Source organism: Sorex araneus, chromosome 4 (genome assembly GCF_027595985.1).
Source record: "Sorex araneus isolate mSorAra2 chromosome 4, mSorAra2.pri, whole genome shotgun sequence".
Classification (NCBI taxonomy): domain Eukaryota; kingdom Metazoa; phylum Chordata; class Mammalia; order Eulipotyphla; family Soricidae; genus Sorex; species Sorex araneus.
Genome location: NC_073305.1, coordinates 128,276,102 through 128,301,140, shown reverse-complemented (window position 1 = coordinate 128,301,140; position 25,039 = coordinate 128,276,102). Strand labels below are relative to the sequence as shown.

The 25,039-nt window shown below is 35.3% G+C and overlaps 1 protein-coding gene across 1 annotated transcript in view; it reads right to left on the bottom strand.

Annotated features, from left to right (window-relative positions):
• GRIK2 (glutamate ionotropic receptor kainate type subunit 2) overlaps positions 1–25,039 on the bottom strand; it is a 633,736-nt gene that overhangs the window by 384,965 nt on the left and 223,732 nt on the right. The window contains exons 3-4 of the mRNA XM_004605692.2: positions 21,207–21,374; positions 16,692–16,949 (exon numbers count right to left, since the gene is read on the bottom strand). Of these exons, the coding sequence (XP_004605749.1) occupies positions 16,692–16,949; positions 21,207–21,374 (426 nt within the window). The remainder of the gene's footprint in view (positions 1–16,691; positions 16,950–21,206; positions 21,375–25,039) is intronic.

The following is a 25,039-nucleotide window of genomic DNA, read 5'->3' as shown; positions in this document are numbered from 1 at the left end:
ACTGTATCTCTTGCGGTGCAGAAGCTTTTTAGTTTAATGTAGTCCCATTTGTTGATCTCTGTTTTTACTAGATTGCTTAGTTCCGTGTCACCTTTGAAGATACCTTTATCTTCAATATCGTGGAGGGTTTCGCCGACCTTGTCTTCAATGTACCTTATGGTTTGTGGTCTAATGTTGAGGTCTTTAATCCATTTTGATCTGACTTTTGTGCATGGTGTCAGGTCAAGGTCTAAACCCATTTTTTTGCATGTGGTTGTCCAGTTGTGCCAGCACCATTTGTTAAAGAGGCTTTCCTTGCTCCACTTCACATCTCTTGCTCCCTTATCAAAGATTAGATGGTCATACATTTGGGGTTGTGTGTAGGGATATTCCACCCTCTTCCATTGGTCTACGGCTCTGCCTTTGTTCCAGTACCATGCTGTTTTAATTGTTACTGCTTTGTAGTAAAGTTTGAGGTTGGGGATGGTGATGCCTCCCATCATCTTTTTCCCAAGAATTGTTTTAGCTATCCTTGGACGTTTGTTATTCCATATGAATTTTAGGATTGCTTGATCCATTTCTTTGAAGAGTGTCATGGGTATATTTATAGGGATCGCATTGAATCTGTATAATGCTTTAGGGAGTATTGCCATTTTGACAACATTGATTCTCCCTATCCACGAGCAGGGTATATGTTTCCATTTCCTCATGTCCTCTTTGATTTCATGGAGTAGCGTTATGTAGTTTTCTTTGTAAAGGTCTTTTACTTTCTTGGTTAAGCTGATTCCGAGGTACTTGATTTTCTGGGGGACGATTGTGAATGTGATTAAGTATGCAGGTTTTGTGACCAAAATCTCCAGCTCTCACAGAGTTGGGGATGGGCTACCTCCCCCCATCTCCTTGTTCTTCCAGGAAACTGGCAGTCATACCCATGAACTGCCTTTTGGCCAAATAAGCTCATTAATTGTCATGATTCAGAAACTTATAAATAAATCTTGAAAGAGCTCAACAAGTCTGCAGAGATGCTTCTGGACCCCGCACCAGGCTGTGTTATCAGGGGTACCCAAAGTAACCATCTAGTTAAAAACTTTAATCCAGATGTATCAACGCATTTAAAATTTTTGAATTCCTGGAGCATGTGGCTGCATTTGTGGTGTTGTTCCACATCTCTAACTCTACACCACTGATGAACAAGAAGCAGCACACCACATTGCATTGGACATAAAGTAGAAGGCAACCAATCTCAATTAATATAAACACACAGGCTTAACCAGTAACAACACTCTAGCAATCTCTTCTAAAGGGCTTAACATCTCCACGGTGACATAAAATAATATTCACACACCTTCATCTAAGGAAATATTTTTGATCATTTTTAGTGAATTATAACAAGTAATATAAAATAAGTTATTCAGGGCCTGCTATATGGGCAGGCTTGAAGGGTGGTAGGGAAAATTGGAAATAATGGCAGTGGGAGGTTGCACTGGTATGTGATTTGTGTTGGAATATTGGATGCAATATAACATGAACAACTTTATAAAAAATAAAATTTAAAAAACAAAAAAGATGAATGATATCCTTTAGGGACTTATCTATGTTACATAATTACTAGTAGGTAATGCATATGAAAATGGAACTGTTTGGAAATATCTCTACTTTTATGGTGATGGTTGTTGAGATTTCTGGTGAGGTCACATACATTTGTTGTACTTGTACACAATTTTTTGCAGTTTGTTAGAGATTATATACTTATTTATTGGCACAAGCGATGGGAAGTAGCAGGTCCTCCAGGATTTCACTGAGCTTGTGAGTAATGCTAGGAATCAAACACACAATCTAATGCCTATAAGGCTTCCTACTAAGCCACATTCCATACCCTACAGTTATTTTAAAGAATAACTTTAAAGTGAAAGAATATTACAGTTCTAAAGGAAATAATGAAATACACATATACATAAGCACATATATATATAAATCAAATGGCAGATGCCACAAAAATTGTTTTTGTAGCACTGTGGCACTGTCGTCCCATTGTTCATTAATTTACTCCAGCAGACACCAGTAACGTCTCCATTGTGAGACTTTTGTTACTGTTTTTAGCATATTGAATATGCCACGGGTAGGTGCCAAGCTCTGGTGGGCGGGAGAGATACTCTAGGTAGCTTGCTGGGCTCTCCCAGAGCGATGGAAGAATCAAACTGGGATTGGCCGTTTGCAATGCAAAGGCCCTACCCACTGTGCTATAGCTCCAGTCCTTTAAACTAAAACAAAGAAACAAAATAACTCCTTGTCATGAAATTCACGAACTGATTATTCTCTGATTATTTCTTTTTTCTTGTTTTTTTGTTGAAATTCTTTATTTCAATAGTTGACATCTCATTTTTTCTGATCATTATAGTCTTAGTCCAAGTGTCTCAATCCAATTAAGTATGTACTGATAATTCATTGCAATACTCTGTTCTGTGTGCTCTCCACACCTACCCAGCTTTGTTCTCTCCACGAATCATATCATATCTGGTGACATGTAATATATATAATTTATTTTGTTGTAGTTTATCACATTATAGATTATTACAAACTCCACAAGGTAGATCATTTTTGTCTGCTTCCTTCACTCATTCTCCAGTATATAGCACAGTATTAACATGTCGTAATTTATCAATAATTAATCAAGTACAGAATTATCAACTCATATAAATCCAAGTCTAGGAATATTACTTCATATTCATTAAAAGGCAGGAGAACTTATCTGAGCACAAAACATACTGGAGACATTGAGTCTTATTGGCAAAGCAAAACTAGTTTTTCAAAGACAGTCATAGTTAAGTATTAACAGAAGAAACAACAAGAAAATAATGCCTAAGAGGTGTGAGTAATGCCAGGAAATTTAAAATTGCTTTCAAGAGGACTAAAGACGAAAGAATAGCTTTAAGTCGTGGGAATGATACAATCAGTCTATCATTTCAAAAAAACTATTATGTCTGTTTTAGATAAATGAGTTGAAGGTAAATGAAAGACATAATCCAGATTATTGGAGATATTAACCAAGACAGACACTGAACATGAAGAATAGAGAAATGTGGAATAAAGAATGAGAAGTATTAAGTAATATAATGGGAATAAAATATGAAAAATAAATTCACAAAGATTATTCTGGAGCTGGTTCAGTAATGCATGAAATAAACTCAAAAAAAAAGCAAGCTTTGAGATCAAAATAATGATTTTGGCTTTTGTCTTATTGGACAATAGTGCCAGTGATATATCCAAATAAAGGTTACCATTTGGTGGTAGTACTTCTGAATATGAAACTATATAGAAACAACTGAAGATGCATAGAATTGTTAAGTCTATAGCACACAGATAAGATGGCATTGACTAGATGAAATGTAATAGGGAGAATGAAATAAGCAGTAGAAACTAGATGACCTGAAATAAAACTTAGGACACCATCTTTTTAAAAAAATGGAAAAGGTTTTTTATTAGTATGAAAATAGAATGTAATGGCTTGAAAAAGACCCTGGGATAGAATGATGACATAGAAATCTTAGTAGGAGATATTTAGTTTTTCCCCTGAAAATAAACTGTTAAAGTTTGAAAGCTATTAGAGAACATTAAGTACAAATCTTGCCCCCTATGCTGTGTAGAGAGGGAGGAAGATAAGAACAAGACAAGGAGGGAATATTGGACCAAAATGATCTACCAATATGTTCCAGATTTAAATTTAAGAAAATTAGGATCTTTGGTCATCACAAGACAATTGTTCTCACTTTATGACCACTTTTTTTCTTTTTTTTTTTTTGCAAGGGTGATTACTACATTTCACTGAAGTCTAGTACAAGACCTACTCATTCTATTTCTTAGACCCACATATGTACTTATTACATTATCTACAAAAGTACATTGTGTGTATTGGAAATTTTATTTAATTATTGGCATACAATCCAGTGTTTTAAAAATTTAGAGAATTAATTATATGAACTTTTGGGGGGTATTCTTGGAGGTGCTCAGCAGTCACTCCCAAGGGACCATGCAATGTCAAAGTACTGAACACCTTGCTTCCCCTAGAAAGCATGCACGTTGGTTCTTTTATGTAATCTCCCCAGCCCCTATATGAGCATATTTTAAATATTCATTATCATCTAATCAGAACCCAAGTAATTCTATTTCGATTTCTTTATGCTTGCTAAATGGGAATAAAGAAACTATCTTCTCAAGCAAAATCATCTTTGTGGAAACATGAACACACCAAGCTATGTAATCAACTATATCCAAATAATTAGGTTTAACTCATAATTGCTAATTGTATTTGCACTTGGAATTAAAAAACTTGAAGCTTTATACTTAGAATGTATAACATATAATCATCTCAGATCCAAATTACCCTACTCCCTGAAATAAAATTTAAATTATTCATTTATATGTTTTCCAACATAAAAATTGTTATATTATTAAAAAGTTGGTTTTTCAGGAATATAAATATTTTTCCATGTTAGCTTATTCTATTGAACTGTTTCATTTTAATTCATTCAAACATTGGCCCAAGATAAATAAGCTAAAATTGTACTCTCCATTTTATTAAACTAATTATAAAATACAGATGATCTAGAACATAATCTACAAATACTTCATTCAAGTAGATTATAAAGCTAGTAATTAATATCTGTTTTTGCTTAGGATAAAGGCTATGGCCATTTTTACTACACTCATAGGACAAATTTCACAGTTAATTTGTTCAATATAATAACTTAATTGACTGTTTTAAATTCATTGATTAAAAATTCACATTCACTCACCTAAACATTTCACGTTTATATTTATTTTTACAAGTTCCTACTTATAAGTATAATTATAAATTTTCTTGTATTAAAATCTTACTTTTGGGTCAATTTTCTTAATATTTTCTTTTGACACATAGAAGGGACAATTAGCAGAGTGAAATGCCACTAGTATTATTCTATGTCTATATTAAATTTTAATTTTCTACATGCATTCATGATAACTCTAACGAATAAGTCTTACTGTCCCTTCTTACAAATCTTTTCTTCTTTTTTTCCCTTTTTCAGTAAATGTACCACTGAGTTGTGACACAAACCAAAACCTTGATGAAATTTCTATCATCCCTATCTCCATGACTTCTTCCACTTACTTACTTTATCAGCACTGAGCACTGTTGTCCAGTTTTTCATCAATTTGCTCGAATGGGCACCAGTAGCGTCTCCATTGTGAGACTTGTTGTTACTGTGTTTGGAATATTGAATAAGCCACGGGAAGCTTGCCAGGCTCTGCCGTGCGGGCAGGCTAATCTAGGTAGCTTGCCAGGCTCTCAAAGAGGAATGGAGGAATCGAACCTGGATCAGCCGCATGGAAGGCAAATGCCCTACCCGCTGTGCTATCACTCCAGTCCATTTACTTTATTACTTTATTCAATTTCTACAAACATTCAAATTATTAACCTCAACAAAACTCCCTCAAAAACTCCTTAACTGAGACTGTCAACATCTTTTCAACTTGACTCATTTCAGGAATTTTTATTCTTCTGGTCTTCCCTATTCTCCACCCTGATAGCCTTATTAAAACAATCTCCAAATTACATTCATAGAGGCCTTACAAAAAAATCATTTCATGCATGGTTTTCTTACTTAAAATAACAAAAAAATAAACCATTTAAAAACAACTAACATTATATTAAACAGAATAGGTAATGTAATTGATGAAATAGTTTCAGAATAATCATGTGCTTGCTACATTAAAAAGCAGATTATTAATAAGTCTCTTTTTATAAAAAACAGTAAGAAATCAATGGCACTAGCTGGGGCATTTACACTATTATGAGTCTTATGTTCTTACTCTGTATTCTATGAAATGAAACACTTGACTTTTTTTGTGAATTCTCTAAATTCTCCGAATTATCTATTATCTCCAATTTGCAAATACATCAAGTCACATTTTTAAAAGCTAAGTAACTTGCTGAAAAACATTCAGGATGTTATATCAAAGGTAATAGTATATGTCATAGCCCATTCTATTGAATAGTTTCTTTCTCTAAGTCCTTCCCTGAATTCCAAGAAAAGGAACTAAATCAATACATGGTTACCTCTCAGGCATTCAATGACGGTTGGAAATCAACATCACACTATTCAAAACATAACTGGTATTGCTATAACTATATAATTCCAGTGAAAGGAGTCATAAAAAGAAGAAAAGGTGGAGAAATTTAGTATAAAGTTATTTGTGATTTTTCTTAAGCATAAAGATTATCTTAAGCAACTTCCAATGTACACACATTTTGTTCTCTTCTTTCAAAGTTTAAATACTTTCACTTGCCCTTCATCACAACTTCATTATAATTTCACCATTTTCAAACTCTTATTTTCATTAACCAGGCATCTTTAAAATATTGTCTTTATCTGTTACAATATTGTTTTCTTATTTCTATTTGCACTTCAAAATAATGTCGTGTCTATATGTTCTCTCTTCTTCACTCCAGGTACAAGAGAGAGGTAAAGAATCTTCTATAGCAATGCCCCTTGTGATTAACGCACCATCTGGTATACAGAAGATACTTGGTAAATTATTTTTAAGTAAACATGAGTACACACATGTTTAACTGAAGTTCCAGGAGGCTGTAAGCACAATTGTAGCACTGTAGCACTGTCATCCCATTGTTCATCGATTTGCTGAAGCGGGCACCACTAACGTCTCCATTGTGAGATTTATTGTTACCGTTCTGGCATACCGAATATGCCGCAGGTAGCCAGTCTCTGCCATGCGTGCGGGATACTCTCTGTACCTTGCCGGGCTCTCCGAGAGGGATGGAGGAACCGAACCCAGGTCGGCCATGTGCAAGGAAAACAAGCACAACTGACTAACTTATTTATAAAAGTTTTGAAATGATAGAACAAATCATGTCTCTTTTCTAAAAGTTACTAATTAATTTGCTTATTTAAAGTAAAATACCAAAATGCTATCTACTCTAAAATGACCCTGGGCAGATAACATAGAAAGAACTTTAGCATTTCAGGGCCAGGAATAAGGAAAGCCTCTTCAATAAGTGGTGCTGGGAAAACTGAAGAGCTATCTGCACAAAATGAACTCTGACCTCTCTCTAGTACCAGGCACAAAAGTCAGATCAAAGTGGATGATCAACCTCAATCTCAGACATGAATCTATAAGGTACATGTAGGAAAATGTAGGCAGAGCCCTCCATGACATTGAAGCTAAAAGCATCTTTAAGGATGAAACACCACTCACCAAGCAAGTGGAAACAACATAAACAAATGGTACTACATCAAACTTAAAAGCTTCTGCACTTCAAAATAAACAGTGACCAAAATACACACAGAGCTCACAGAACGGGAAAGAATATTTCCCAATAATTATCTGATAAGTGATTAATATCCAAGATATACAAGACATTAGTAGAATTATATAAGAAAAAGAAACTCCAACTCCATCAAAAAATGGGGAGAAGAAATGAACAGAAGTTTCCACAACAAAGAAATATAAATGGCCATAGGGCACATGAAAAATTGCTCCACATCACTAATCATCAAGGAGATGTAAATCAAAACAATGAGATATGATCTCACAACACAAAGACTGGCACACATCCAAAAGAACAAAAGCAACCAGTGCTGGCATGGATGTGGGGAAAAAGGGATGCTCTTTCTCTGTTGGTGGGAATGCCGACTGGTACAGCCTTAAGGCAACTATGCTCACCACTATACCACCAACGTGCCAAGTGTCCAGTCTTTGTGGAAAACAATATGGACAGTCCTTCAAAAACTAGAAATTGAGCTTCCATATGACCCTGCAATACAACTTCTGAGAATATATACAGATGCTTCAAAAAAGCACAGTATAAATGACATCTGTACCTATATGTTCATTGCAGCACTGTTCACAATAGTCAAAATCTGAAAACATCCCAAGTGCCCAAGAACAGAAGACTGGTTAAAGAAACTTTGGTACACCTACACAATGGAATACTATTCAGCTGTTAGGAGAGATGAAGTCATGAAATTTGCTTATCAGTGGAGAGTATCATGCTATGTGAAATGAGTCCGAAAGAAAGGGGCAGATATAGAAGGACTGCACTCATTTGTGGACTATAAAATAACATAACACGAGATGGACATCCAAGGACAGTAGATAGAAGGGTCAGGAAGATTGCTCCTTATGAGCAGGCAGGGAGAGGACAGTTGGAATAGAGAAGGGATCACTAAGAAAATGATGGTTGGACGAATCGGTCAGGATGAGAGACATGTGTGGACAGTAGATAAAGAACCAAATATGATAATCTCTCAGTATCTGCAATTGCAAACCATAATGCCCAACATAGAGAGAGAGTATGGGGAATATTGTCTGCCATGGAGGTAGTGCGAGGATGGGAAAGTTGGGGGTATACTGAGGATATTGGTGTTGGGGAGTGTGCACTAGTGGAGGGATGGGTGTTTGATCATTGTGTGATTGTAACTCAGACATGAAACCTTATAACTAAATCTCCCAATGAATCAATAACTTTATTTTTTTTTTAAAAAAGTACAGCAGGTACAACAATAGCTTTGCATGTGGCTGACCCAGGTTCAATCTCTGATTTCCCAGATGGACCCTGAGCACTACCAGGAGTGATCCTGGAATTCAAAGCCTAGTATGCCCCCACAAATAATTAGCTTAACAGCTATGACAGTATCCATACTATCATTAATACATACTAATTTTTAAAATATTTATTAAAATAGTTTTATTTGTTTAGGAGATCTCAGTTCTGGTTATAGACTAGTAAGCAGCCTTAGGATCCATTCAGATAGGTGTTTGATCCAGAAATATATAGTCAAGAGAAGTCATTCAGAATTTTGTGAATTTCCTCAAGATAATACCATATTTTTTTTGCTTTTTTGGGTCACACCTGGCAATGCACAGGGGTTACTCCTGGCTCTGAACTCAGGAATTACTCCTAGCCGTGCTCAGGGGACCATATGGGATGCTGGGATTTGAACCCGGGTCGGCCGCGTGCAAGGCAAACGCCCTACCCGCTGTGCTATCTCTCCAGCCCCAAGATAATACCATATTGATATGGATTTGTATTTGGGAAGCCCAACCCAGATTTTAAAGCTGGGGTCAAGCAAGGCTTTCTTTGAGACATATAAACCAGACGGTATGCATGAACCTGTATATGCAACTGAGGAAATGCATGTGTATATTCATTTAGTGGATAGGAAGACTGAGGGCAAATAAAACTTTTCCAGGTTAACAGAATTTTATTGTTACTAACTGAAGGGATGTTTAATGACCCAATTTGAAAGACACAATCCAGGGATTTAGATTTCAATGTCATGAAAAAAGAACAGGAAAAGGATCAAGTCAGATTTCATAAGGCTTTGAAAACAGTTTTTGCCTTTTTATATGGTGCAATGAGAATCCATTAGGAAGTTGACAGCAGGATTACTTTTCTAAAATAATATTCTTAGTGTAGTTATAGATATTTGATTATTACATCCCTGCTTGAAAAAGAGAGATAAGTTATGGGACTGTTAATAACAATTCAGGTGATAAATGATAATAACTTTGACCTTAAAAGTGGTAGAAACAGGGCTGGAGTGTTAGCACAGCGGGTTGTGCATTTGCCTTGCACTCGGCCAACCCGGGTTCAATTCCCAGCATCCCATATGGCCCCCTGAGCACAGCCAGGGTTGGTTTCTGAGTGCAGAGCTAGGACTGACCCCTATGCATTGCTGGGTGTGACCCAAAAAGAAAAAAAAGTGGTAGAAAGAATGGAAGACATGAGTAGATCTGAGATCAAAGGGTTGTTAAATTGGCAATGTTTAAAACGATAATGGGACTGAAAAAGAGAAGGGATTATGGAAGAAGTTCTCATTTTTGTATTGGGTTGCTGGGGCAAAATGTCAGTCACTGTATGAAGAAACAATTTACAGGGTGATAACCTGTTTCCTTTATGACTCAGAACTGTTTGGATGACTAAGCAAAAGACTTTATTTATAGAAACTATACTGTGTCTAGTGCCTTATAGATATTTTTCCCACTTATTTCCATTTCCTTTTTCTTTTATTTTTCCCTCTAAATTCGACCAGTAATTTAGTAGCAAGACTTGGACTACACTCCCAGGCACTGTTTACCAGTCCAGAATTCTTTGTAATACACTGCTGATCTATAAACAAATATGAAACACAGGACTTTTAAAGCAAAATTCACAACTTATCTTGGATTTGTTTATGAGCTGACAGCTACCCAACTTATTTTTAGTTTATATTTAAAATGAATCATATGTTCCAAAATGACTGACAGAAACACAGCTTTGTTTTTGAAGCCAATTCTTTCCCATCATTTTTGGACATCATTCAGAGCTATAACAGACTTTCAGGGTGTTTAAAAGCATTCATCCACGACAACAACAAATGCTAATTATCATAAAAAATAAACAGTTCCTGTTAACATCATTCTAAGAACTTCCCCTACTCCAGCACTATATTTCCTCTATCATCCCATCTGTTGGGAGGTGGTAACAAAGACTGGATGAAAGTATAATTATCATGTATCAAACTGGACAACACAACAAAACAGAAATGAATATAGATGGGAAGAGTAGCATACATAATAAATAAATCTGGAAAGGGGATAAAGGAAATGTAAATAAAATAGGACAATGTGTCCTGCAGTAAACAGTAGATACATAACTCCCTAATGGAGTTAATAGTGTTTATCTTGTGATTTTTTTCTCCATTTCAGTTCAAAGTATTAGTTTTAGTCATATTTCTTCCCACATGAACATTTTGTTCATTTTAAACATTGATAAACTGTTAAATTCTATTAAAAAATTCTACCTTGAGACTAAAAATATATACCAATGTACAAAAACTATTCTAAATTTGTGCATATAAATATATATGGGTATAAATGATCTATGAATATTTTTCAAAGGGTGTCATTTGTCTTAGTATTTTGACCATGAGAAAATCAGAACAGCTAAATTCTCATAAGCACATTTAATTTAAAAGGCACTACAAGTAGCAATTATGAATGTAACTAGCACATCATATACAATATCAAAATCATGAATAATCACATATTCCTAAGTGGAATCAAGAAGCTCAAAAAGGATCCAACTTCATTTTACTAGTATATACTCACAGCTCTCACAGTCCCTGGCATATAGCAGGTGTCAAGTTATATATGCTTAATTTAAACTTGCATTAAAACAGCACTAATAAGCCTTATTTCCTTAGAAAAAATTTAAGGTATGCTTATTCTACAAATAATCCTGAAATGATTTCCAATTAACATGAATACATACCTGATCTAGGACTCTTAGAATATGTACTTACCTATGTTATACTGATCAGGATGGTAAATCTATGTTAAGTGATGATTTTAAATTATTTGAATAAAGTTAACCTATGTATCTATTAAAATTATGTTTATCTTATTAATTTGTATCTTTTAAATTTCAACAGTATGTTGATTCACACTTGACAGTGCTCAGGTTAACTCAGAAGTGACACCTAATGGGCCCTGAGGGCACTCAAGGTGATAGTGATATCAACCGGGTCTCTACTATGAGGCAAGAACTTTAATCCCTGTGCTACCTTTCTGGCCCAACACTATGATTGTTACATAAATGATACATCATATGTGAATCAAATTCTGATGTGTTCTTGATTACAAACCTCACATTATTCACTCAAGAATTGTGTTTAGGAAATCAAAGCCACACAAATACAAATATACAAAATATTAATAAAGAAAGGTGATATATTTAAACATTTTGAACATTTCCCAATTTTATTTCTACTATGATTAGTTTTGAAATAATAAGTAAAATAATGATACATATGATACACTTGATGTATATACATAAATCAGTTTATATACATATATGAGTGTATATGTGCATAAATGTTGGTATGTGTGTACCATACACTATATGCATAGGCATATAAATAATGATTCTTAGCTTCACTTGAATTATTTCATCAAGGAACAAAAAAGTAAGTAACCCATAAATTTTCAATGGTTGTAGATTGATATTTCTGATTTTGAGCATCTAAAAATATGTGGAGAAATTTCTGAATAAAGATGCTGTGAACCCAGTGAAACTATCATCATAACACTTGCTATTTATAATTTGACATACAGAACTTTACCAATGACAAAAATGCAATTCTTGAGAAAAAGTCATAATACAACAAACATAATAGGTCTGATTTGAACTACAATATACATAAAACATAATTTGACTGCTTTAATACCATTTTTGTAGCCAAAAGTTATTTATAAACATTTGCCAGTTTTTTATGCATTTGAAGGCACTTTTATCCCAGTAATAGGCTTTCAGATTGACTTGTCCAATCATATATTGGTCTCCTGATTTCTGAAGCTATTTCCTACCTGTCAATGTAAAGATGGCTAGTATTACTGAGAAATAGCTTAATTTCTGCACATAGTTCTAAATACTGTATGCACAAACAAATTGTTCTTCTGGTTTACATTGAAAGAATTTAAATTCAAATTAATTTCAACAATGATATAAACATCAAGGTTCAGTAAAATGTCCTAATATAAGATAGCTCTTTTATTCTTTTTTTTCTGCTCTGTGTGTCTGTGGGTGTGTGAGAGGGCCAAATTTGGGGTGATAAGAGGTATTCCTGGCTCTTCTGTCAGGAATTAGTTTTGGCAGTTCTTTGGGGACCAGATGAGATGCTGGGTATTGAACCCAGATCAGCCACATGCAAGGCAAGTGCCTTACCCGTTATACTATCTCTTCATCCCCAGAATAAGATCCCTTTGCATTCTAATTTATTTATTTGCTTATTTGGGGTTCCCCAGAAGTGCCTTAAGGTCCCTATTCTATTCCCAGTAATTCTGGCAATTTGGTATAGTTTGGCTGTTAGTTTGGGGCCACTAGTGCCATATCCCTGATACTTGCATTAGAATGCCAAAGAACGAAGAGAGAGTATAAAGTATATGCTCCAATATCCTATCTACCTGCCTCTGCATCCTAATTTAAATCCCATAGTAACACTGCTAATAAGCATTTTACTGTCAAATTCCTTATAATCACTTTTTCAAGATAAATTTTCAGTATAATTTTCAAGGAAAATTTACTTTCAAATATTTCTCTACAAGCAGTTTTAAAAATGATATAGTAAGATAACTACTTATGTGCAAAAGTAATAATATGCATTGAAGCAAAATAGCACAAATGACTTCTAGTCAGTAAATACTCATTAAAATATCATTGCATTGTAGTAATGTCTATAGCACTGTCATCCTGTTGTTCATCTATTTGCTCGAGCAGGCACCAGTATTGTCTCTATTGTGAGACATGTTTTTACTGTTTTTGACATATTGGATATGTCATGGGGAGCTTGCCAGACTCTGCCGTGTGGGCAAGATACTCTCGATAGCTTGCCAGGCTCTCCGAGAGGGAGGAAGGAATCAAACCCAGGTTGGCCACGTGCTAGGCCAACGCCCTATAGGCTACGCTATCGCTCCAGTCAAATATCATTGAAAATATTGAAATAAGTACTTAGTGTAGGATAACTTTGGTTTGTCCTTTCTTCTCCACCCTTTCTCCTCCAAGGCAAGGAACTTAGGTTTTCTGAGTAACACCCATCATAATACTCTGAAGCACTTCCATTTCCTCAGTATTGATCTTTAACTTCTCCTTTGTGCTGTTTCACATATCTGAGCATTCCTGGGTGTGAGGCTCAAACCCAAACAAACTCTAAATGTTTTATTTGTTAAAAAAAAAAAGCCAATGATGAAGCTTCACTTTGAGAAATTATCCTAAAAATTTTTTTTGGAAAAATCTATCCCTTTCATCAAATAATTTATTTTATAGTAATTGATCCTTCATAGTAAAATATTAATTTACAAACATAGAGGAAAAATATTTGTTTAATCACATGAACATAGTTTATCAATGTAGGAATTTTTATTCCAAAAGTCTTTCTATATAATAATTCAATTTTAAAAGGGACAAATAGCCCTGCACTGTTCCCTGTAGGTTCCTCAGTGTGCATGCCCCTTCCCCTCACGCTTCTGCCCCTCGACTGCCCAACGCCAGCCACTTGATTGGGACATCTGGGAACACCTGGCCAAGTTCCGCAGGCGCACTGCCCACCTAGCCGCCACACTGCCGCTCTTCCCTGAAGGTTCTTTGATCTACCCAGGCCTTCAGGACCATGGGGCCTGCGACTAGCATCTGGAATTTGCTGTGGATGTGGCCTTCACTTCAGGGAGTGTGACATCAAAGCCATCTACCACAATCCTATTGCAAGCATTATCCTTAATGGGAAAAAACTAAAAGCCTTCCCACTAAGATCAGGGATAAGACAAGGTTGCTCACTCTCACCACTGTTCAATATAGTACTAGAAGTACTTGCAATAGCGGTTAGGCAAGAATAGGTATTAAAGGCATCCAGATAAGAAAGGAAGATATCATGCTCTCATTATTCACTGATGATATGAAACTATATCTAGAGAACACTAAATCCTCTACCAAAAAACTCCTAGAAACAATAGACTTGTACAGTAAAGTTGCAGGCTAAAAAAATCAATACTCAAAAGTCCATGGCTCTCCTATATGCAAATAATGAGACAGAGGAAAGTGACGTGAAAAAAGTAATCCCGTTCACAACCATGCCCCAGAAAATCAAATACCTCGGAATCAGCTTAACTAAGGAGGTAAAAGACCTGTACAAAGAAAACTACAAAACGCTACTCCAAGAAATAAAAGCAGTCACTAAGAAATGGAAACATATCTCCTGCTCATGTATTGGGAGAATTAACACTGTCAAAATGGCAATACTCCCCAAAGTATTATGCAGATTTAATGCGATCCCTATAAGAATACCCATGCCATTCTTCAAGGAAACAGATGAAATTCTCCTGAAATTCATATGGAACACCAAATCCCCACGAATATCTAAAGCAATCGTTGGGGAAAAAAAGATGGGATGCATCACCGTCTCCAACTTCAAACCCTACTACAAATGGGTAACAGTTAAAACAGCATGGTACTGGAACAAAGGCAGAGCCACAGATCAATGGAACAAGGTGGAATATCCTTACACACAACCCCAAATGTATGATCATCTAATCTTTGATAAGGAAGTGAGAAATGTGAAGTGGAACAAGGAAAGTCTCCTAACAAATAGTGCTGGCAGAACTGGACAACCACATGCAAAAAGATAGGCTTAGACCTCGACCTAACATCATGCACAAAAGTTAGATCAAAATGGATTAAAGACCTCAACCTCAGACCAGAATCTGATGTAGGTACATTGAAGACAAGGTCAGCAAAACTCTCCACGATAATGAAGCTAAAGGTATCTTCAAAGATGACACGCAACTGACCAACCAAGAGGAAACAGAAATAAACAAATAAGACTATATTAAACTAAGAAGCTTCTGCACTTCAAAAGATAGTGACCAAAATACAAAGACAATCTACAGAATGATAAAGGATATCCATCAATACCCATCTGATAAGGGGTTGATACCAAGGGCGATGAAATGAACAGAAATTTTCTCAAAGAAGAAATATGAATGACCAGGCGCATATGCTGCCTGAGCCCATGTGCTGCTTGTGCCCACGTGGCCGAGCACATGTGGTGGCCTAGCACATGTGTCGCCCGCATCTCCCCCCTTGAGATGTGTACTTTCATGCTTTCGTGTCCAGTGCTAGGATGTGTGTAGAGCTTCCTCCACCCTTGGAGAAGCCCGCATTCTCTCTTGAGCACGTTACTCCTACTGTTTTTTCCTTTCCACTTATCCCTTCCTCCTTCCCTCAGAAACCTCTAAATAAAAACTGATACTTCAAAAAAAAAAAGAAGAAGAAATATGAATGACCAAAAGGCACATGAAAAATGTTCCTAAAAAGAGTATAGTCAAAATGACATCTGCACTTGTATGTTCAGTGCAGCACTGTTTACAATAGTCAGAATCTGGAAAAAACCCAAGTGCTCAATAATAGATGACTGGTTAAAAAAACCTTGGTACATCTACACAATGGAATACTATGCAGTGATTAGAAAAGATGAAGTCATGAAATTTGCATACAAGTGGATCAACATGGAAAGTATCATTCTAAGTGAAACGAGTCAGAAAGAGAGGAACAGACATAGATTGCACTCAACTGTGGAATATAAAGCAACAGATTGGGAGACTAATACCCAAGAATAATCGAGATAAGTACCAGGAGGTTTGTTCCATGGCTGGGAAGCTGGCCACACACACTGGGGGAAAGAGCAGCCCAAATAGAGAAGGAAACACCAAGTAAAGGGGGTCTGGAGGATCCACTAGGGATGGGAGATGTGGACTGAAAGTAGACTATAGACCAAACACAATGGACACTCAATACCACTATTGCAAACCACAACACCAAAAAGGAGAGAGATAGCAAAAGGGAATGCTCTACCACAGAGGTGGGGTGGGGAGTGTGTGGAAGAGTGGGCAAGGTGGGAGGGATACTGGGATCATTGGTAGTGGAGGATGGGAACTGGTGGAGGGATGTGTTCTCGATCATTGTACAACTGAAATGCAAGCACGAAAGTTTGTAAGTGTACAAATGTACCTCATGGGGTTTCACTAATAAAAAATTTTAAAAGAAAAGAATCACAAATAACCTACAGATAATTATCTATAGATAAGGCAAAGCCTCAAAGAAAACAGATTTATCTTTTGCTTACCAGTGCTGTCATCATACACAACTGTGACAGTTTTCCACTTGAAGAACTGCACCAAATCCAAAATGGCGCGGCTGAGTGAAGAGAAATCTGGGTAGAGACTGACATAGAAAGAATCTTTGTTGTCTGACACCTGGTGCTTCCAGCGGGTCTGTATGTGGGGAACGCCCAGAGCATTACAGATGGACTGCACAGCATTTGCCGAGGAGCTGTGTGAGGGTCCGAAGATGGCAGCCACTCCAAGAGACAGCTGATCACAGGCTGGGAAAGAGATACAACAGTGTCAGTGGTGAGAGGAGAGAGGTCTGCATGTCAGTAGGAACTGCAGTGTCATCCTCAACCCATAAGGCATGCCCTGGAGGAAGTTTGGAATTCTCCCTTTTTGTTGTTTTCAATATAAAAATCCGTGTTTAACTACCTTTGTATTTTATCAAGTGTGGGCATATTCAGTTTGCTATAAGGGAAGTACTTTGATCAGACCACTGGAGTTCAAGATTCAAACAATTCCACAAATACTATAAAGAAAAATAAGGAAGGAGGGAGGAAGAACACAATTCTAAAGTTTAAGAGGGAATTGTTTATTAAAAAAATAGTTCATATTAGGTAATTAGAGTAATGGTAATCCTTTCCAAACTCACCAGTCATCAATCTATTTCTTAAACAGGAGACAGGCGATTTCTTCTCTGCATCTAATAAGTCACTATCACAGACAGCTAAGTATTTTTACATAGGACGTAAGTCAAGCTTTGCATGCCACCACTCATATAAGGTCGAGAAAGGTAATTTCATATGGATTCTTTCTACTTTGTTAACATCATCTGTTTATTCATGAATAATTTTGTAAACCACAGTGTTTATATAAAGTGTAGAGGAAATTTACATAGGTAGACCTTATCTATTTCATGTAGACTGCACAATATAGTAATATAGAATTGCTTTGGAGTTTTATTAATGATAGGTGAGAAATAATTATTGCCATAATGAGATGCAAGTGTAAAATAAAATTTAATGTAATATACTTTGGATTCCAGAGCTGAAAGCTTATATATGTAAATGAGGTTTTGTTTGGTATTGTATTAAATGAATTTGATTGTCTTATTTTCATAGGCCAAAACAATACAATAATACAAATTGGCTCTTACTGATTTATTTTCTGATCATTCTATTTATCATTTCTTAAGGTTTTATTGGAATATACACTATAAAATAAATTTGTGATATGCCTCAGGGACACTTTGAGATTGGGAGGAAATCTGGGATACTGTTGGGGTAAAAGTAACACTGTTGATACTTGATTACTATATGCTTGAAACAACTATAATGAACAGCTTTGTAAATTATGATGCTTCTAATAAAAATTAATTTAAAGTTAAATATTAATATTTAATATTCTTCACTCATGAAGGTACTGGCAGAGGAACCTAGATGTGTGTAATCCCATCAACGGCCAACATCCATAGACTTAACAGCGAGCTCCCAGAAGCGATATCCTGTAGCCTACTTCTCCCTCTGGGAGAAACTGGCAGTCTTCTGAGAGTTTCCTGCCCACATGGGACAGTCTTGCAAGCTTCCCATGGTGTATTCATAAGCTAAATCCAGTAACAAGCTGGATCCCATTCCCCTGACCCTGAAAGAGCCTCCAGTGCAACATCATTGGGAGGGCCAAGTCAAGAGAGACTTCTAAGATCTCTGGGAAAGGATGAATGGAGAGGTTACTGAGCCTGCTCGAGAAATAGATGATTAATGAGATGTTGTGATTCGTGAATATTCTATTATATCACTGTATCACTATCATCCCATTGCTCATCGATTCGCTTGAGCAGGCACTAGTAACATCTCCATTGTAAGACTTGTTCTCACTGGTTTGACATATCAAATTTACCACGGGTAGCTTGCCAGGATCTGCAGTGCGGGCATAATACTCTCAAGTAGATTGCCGGGCTCTCTGAGAGGGGAGGAGGGGTCAAACCCTGGATCAGACAACACCGGGTCAGACTCTTGCAAGGCAAACACCCTACCTGCTGTGCTATCGCTCCTGGGCATTTTCTTTAAAATAACCTTATATTTTTAAATATCCAGATAAATTATTTTATAGTATTTAATATCACTAAATATCTATATCCCTCATAAAGCTTAAAACTATGATTACATCTCTCCCTTTTATTATCTTTTCTACACATTCCTATGACCCCCCCAAATTAAACAAGGGATTTCAAATAAACTGTAATATTTACCCTTTCAAAATCTCAGTTATTCATAGCTTTATTGGAAATATTTTATCTTTATATTAAAATCAGTTGGGATTCCGTGTCAGGCTGTTTTCACTCAGGGCACCCCAGAGGAGGGTGGGTAAGAAACCCTCCCCACGCCAAGGGACCCAGCCCCAACCTCCACTACCCAACCACTGCTACGCTCCAGGCTGCTTTCCAGACCGTGCGGCCGAGACACATTATAAGACACTTCTTACCCATTTTGCATAATTACCACACCATATTTGATGGAGTTTAGACAGTAGGCAACAAATCATAGAGAGTAATAAATAAATATATATATGCATATTTATATATCGGGGAGTCTGGCAAGGTACTGCACAGCAGAGCCTGGCAAGCTACCCGTGTTGTATTCAATATGCCAAAAACAGTAATGACAGATCTCATTACCCTGACCCTGAAAGACCCTCCAATTGTTGGGAAAGAGGAGTAAGGAGAGGATGCTAAAATCTCAGGGCTGGGAAGAATAGAGATGTTACTGGTGCCCGCTTGAGTAAATAGACAAACAACAAGATGACAGTGATTAAAATTAATTATTAAATTTTATTTCTAAACTGAATTTTTAAATAATAATAAAATTTATAAATTCCTTTACCATATTTTGAAATGCAAAGAAGTTTGATACCTCATAATTTTACTGGGGCATTCCCAAAATAGTGATCTCTTGTTAGAATACTCTAGTCTATTTTTTTCATTGATCCTTTGAAGTAATCATAAAGAAGTCTATTAATATTTTATTTATACTACATTCATGTTCCATATTCTTTGGTCTAAATGATTTCATTTGAGATACAGCTTCTTCTTCCTAATGGAAATAATCTTGAACTATGTCACTAATCAAATGCACTTGTCTTGCAGTTAATGACTTATTTTGCAATTATGATGACAAATGTCATATTTCACAATAAACTTTACCCTTTTTTAGCTTTAATCACTCTGATGTGGTCTGAAATGTGGAAACTTATTTGTATTCATAAAGATATGAATTCAAAGGGCACACAGAATATAAGCTTTGATAAACACTAGTTAGCTGGGGGAAAAGAAGAATACTTTCATCTAAAAAAATATTGTACCTTATCAGCTGCTATGAATATTAATGAGCTAAGAAGAAATCTGCACCCAGTGAATTATAAATAATTTTGTACATTTCCATCAATGTAAGGTAGTTAATAAAACTGTATTAGCATTCAGTAAACATAATTTTAAAATACAAATTTATAGAAAATGCTCCTTTGAGAAAATTAATGCTATGAAATTTAATTTCTATTATGTGAAGTGTAATTATTCAAAATAAAAGAATACTTACTAAGACAAAGTAAAACAATGACAACATCTCTCAAAACATGTTTACTGATCAGACTAGTATTTGATTAAAATACCTAGAGAATAGTTTTTCTATCACCTTTATTCTTATAAAGATATTAAATTAGTGTTACATTAAAATTATTTTCTTATTATAATTTGAAACAATTTAGCATAATAAAAGAAACACAATTAATTTTAATTGTTTTTATATGACCCTATTTTCATATATTTATGCACTCCAGAAATACTAGTTCAGTTGTAGAATTCTCACCTGCTCTATCTTAAGTCACTTATTTTTAGTTACAAAAATGGCCATCAAAGAACTGAAGAGATAGTTCAAAGGGCTGAGCACAGTCCTTGCATGAGGAGGCCCATGTTCTCTGAGCACCTTTTTTGAAAGATTCAAGATCATAGAGCTAGGAGTAGTCCTGAATAACTATGTGTGGTCCCAAACCCCTCTTCCCTCCAAAAGAAGCCCAGGTTATTTTATTAAATCACATTTTTCCAAAAACTTTTAAGATGGACTGAGATTCAAAAATTATTTGGAGCCACTTAAAACTTTTAATATACCTATCATTTGAGATCACAGTAATAATCTAATGGCAATGGCAGATAATACAAGTAAAAATGTAAGAATAAATCGCAGCAGTAGAAAACCTACTGCAGTATATTATTTTATGTTCTGTGATTCTGAAAATAGAAATAGTTCATGAAAAAACAAAGATATTAATACATAGTTACTATCATAGATCAATTGAATTTCTTGTTATGACAAAAAATCATAAAGATTGGTCACATAACATTACCCTCCTTTAAAATGTATGTTAAATCTGAAAAGAAACTTCAATAAAATATTCCTAGTAAATTGCACATTACATGCACAATTAAGAATACCTGGGAATTGGAATTTGAGAAAGCCTGATGCTAAATATCTGTAAATTACCTTTCTTGGATGCCTCAAAACTGTCATAGAGGTTGATCTTCTGGGTGTCATAAGTCAAGGTGGTATTGGGCAACAAGGTTCTGTTCCTGTTGATCGTGTTCACAGCAAATCTAAATGCAAGTTCCTCAGCTCCCATTGGGCCCGATTCCACATACTCAAAAATACCACCTGGCAAAAAAAAAAAAAAAGAAAAAAAATGACACAATTCTTATAAGAGGAAGTATGTCAATATTTTTCTTGAAAACTAGGAAACTACTTGGAGAACTATATTAAATGTCTCTAATGATCCAAAAATATTAATACTTTATCACAATTTTAGGCATATTTTATGGATAACTCAAAGTCCTTATTCACTTGAGAATTCCACCAACTTACTTGCAAGAAAAGAGAATGAGGTAGCATTTATCTCCTAGTATTACTCTAATTCTTTTTACAGAAGACACTTGACATTTGTGAAAGACAACTCTCCCAAGCAATTTTCTGTAGATTCTTTAATCAGTAAACATGGTATAATTTGGGTGAAAAACTGTGAGTATAATTTAAAAATTGTTTCTCTTCCATTTATTACCTTATGCCAGCTGTGTTAGTAAAGTTTGATTATTTTTGTCCCCATATCCCTATTTAATCACATCATTTCTATTTTTCTCAGATATAAGTGGCCTGGCTGGGATCTTACAAAGCGTTTTAATTTAGTTTTTATGAATGGGACAGAAGGAGGTATATCCAACAGTCTCCAATCTGCATCCTTGGGAAAAAACTTGAAAATAAGAGCATTTATCTATCTACATTTTCTGTTATTTTGGACAGTTTGTTGTTCCTAGGCTATGGGTTTTTATATTTCACCTGTGAGATAGATCATGTGGTATCTATTCCTAACCCTCTGACAGCCTTCACTCAACATGATACCTTCCTGTCTCACCTATGTAGTGATAAACTGCATGAGTTCGTTATTTCTTACATAGTCAAGTACTATTCCATATATATGTATATATATATATATATGTGTGTATAATTATAGTTTCTTTATCCAGTCAGTTGTTCTTAGACATTTGGGTTGTTTTCAGATTTGGCTATTGTGAATAGTGCTGCAACAAGCAGAATACAGATATATTTTATGAGAAGGATTATTGGGCCATTGGAATAGATGCCTAGAAGTGAGATTGTTGTGTCATATGGAAACTCATAGTTTTTTTCAGAAATATTCACATAATTTTCCAGAAAGTCGAACCAGTTGACAAGTCACCAGAAGTGGTTGAGGTCTTCTTTCTTTCTGTATACACACTAAAATTGCTTGTTTTAAATCTGCAATATCTTACAGTATCACAGGTATGAAGTGGTAGCTTATACCAGTGATCGTTTGTTTTGTTTTGATTTGCATTTCCCCAATGACCAGTGTTGAAAAGCATGTTATTTTTCATATACTGCTTGTTCACCTGTAAATCTCTTGGCACAACTTCTGTCATCTCTTCTTACACTATGGTGCTGAGAGAGAGAGAAGCAAGCACACAGTCATGAGTGGTGACTGCACAGGGTCAGACATGTTCCCTCATAAACTAACACAGAACTTCAATAATATCCTATTTTTAATATATGAAGGAAATTTGTTTTAAAACTAAGAACTATGTTGAAATGTAGTATGTGCTGGATTCAGTGCTAGAGCCTAAAACTTAGAGATAACAAAATGAAATCTTGAGATGCTCATTGTTTCTATGAGGATGAGAAAAACACCATATTCATAGTTTAGGGGGAAAATAATTGAAAAGGAAATAAAAAGGTTAGTAAAAGAGAGTGGTTGGAAAGGAACAACTGTAATGTATCTGTGGAGTGAGACAGATTTAAATAAATAGAGTCAGGAGAGATAAAACAGGGGTGACCCAGGCTTAGTCTCAGCACTTATTGCTCCCTCCAAGCATTGCTAGATACGGCCCTGGAGACTTTGGCACCACAAAGAATACTAGTATTACTGTACCTGTGGGCCCTAGTAGAGTCCAGCATGTTGAGAGAGTGATACCCCTGAAATCAATGGTAGAACCAAACCACTAGCCTCCCCCAGAATAAACAACTTTGGGGAAGATGTCTTACTTGCAAGAGGCAACTCTGTAACCTGATGATGTACGGATAGAATATTTTATATCTCTTTTGTGTGAAGTATAAGAGTCTGTAATTTAATTTTCCATGGAAGAAATGAGCCATTTTTATTCTGAAAGATATGCTTTCTTTTTTATTAAATTATTAATAAAATTCTAAAAGGCAAAGCACCTCTTCTACCTTCTCATAAACCAACAAAAAGAGTAATTATTCACATGATTTTAAGCAAGACATTTTCTCTGTACATAGCTTGAGAAATAATACTCATTTTTGTGCCCTGTAACTACTATAAAGGGTATTTATTTCTAGATTTATTGTTTTTAATATGAAGTATCAGAATTGTATGTAGCAATTCATAAGTATGTGGTATATAGGTTGATACCCAAAGGACTTTACAAATTATGCTTGGTTAGTAAAATACATCCTAGAGTAATAAAGAGCAGAGAGAACTATATAATCCTAAAGCAACATATAAATACCAGAACTCACATTTTCAAGAATTTCCTTTTTTGCTTTCAGATAATTCCCTTATATTTATACATATATATGGTACAGTATTTTCACTGAAATTAACACACTCTCTTTGGCTTTTAAAAATGTTAGTTTAATATAATTCTCAGTTTCATTTTTTTTGTTTCTTTAAGAAGTGATACTGCATCTCATTAAACTTCCATATAAAACATTAAGATTCCTGCAGCCCCTTTTTCCAATCCTACAGTAAAATTAATAGTTCTCATAACTCTATAATAGACTTGTAAGAGAGAAGAAACAATGAAGAATAGTCTTATTTCTCACAAGCATAGTTTCCCACTTTGTTTTGTAGGTACCAAAGAGTAAATAGTGTGGAATCTTTCCTTTAAAAAGAACTTCCAACACTGAAAGTTTGCTCATAAGTCTCTGACTCACAAAAGAATATTACTCAATAAATAAAACATTTTTATTGTAAACTGCTGAAACCCATCCAAATTTTTTTCTTTTAGATATATTTTAACTATACTATGGAATGTATGACTCAAAGTATGTAATGAATGTGCCAACCAGTGAGACATCCTATTCCTGAGACTGCTCTAAGAGGTCCTATCTAAAACTGAGTAGTGTTTTACAGACATTTAAGAATAGAAAAAATTGACATCATGAACACCAAAACATTTTATCTAATCAGAAGTTATATTTTAATTAACTGCTATAATCTTACTTTGTATGCTATAATTTTACTTTCTAATCAATTTCAAAACATTTTCTCTTTGTTTAATTTTGTCAAACTCCTTACCCAGAAGATTCTCTATAAATGTCAAAGGCTAATTTTAAATTTGTCTGATTATTAAATGCCATAAATTATTTGTTTCCTTTTTATCCTGAGAGAAAGTAGAAGCACAGTGGTTATATAAAATACTATCTTTGATATCCAGAAATCTAAAATGCAGTGCTTAGAACTGGAGTGATGGCATAGTAGGTAGGGTGTTTGCCTTGCATGCGGCTGACCCGGGTTCTATTCCCAGCATCCTATATGATCCCCTGAGCATTGCCAGGAGTAATTCCTGAGTGCAAAGCAGGAGTAACCCCTGTGCATCATCGGGTGCTACCCAAAGAGCAAAATAAATAAATAAATAGTGAATAATCATTTAAGAGGGTAAATCATCATCATCATCATCATCATCATCATCATCATCATCATCATCATCATCATCATCATCACCCATTGATTGTCAAATTTCTTGAGCTTTTTTAGTAACGTCTCCACTCAT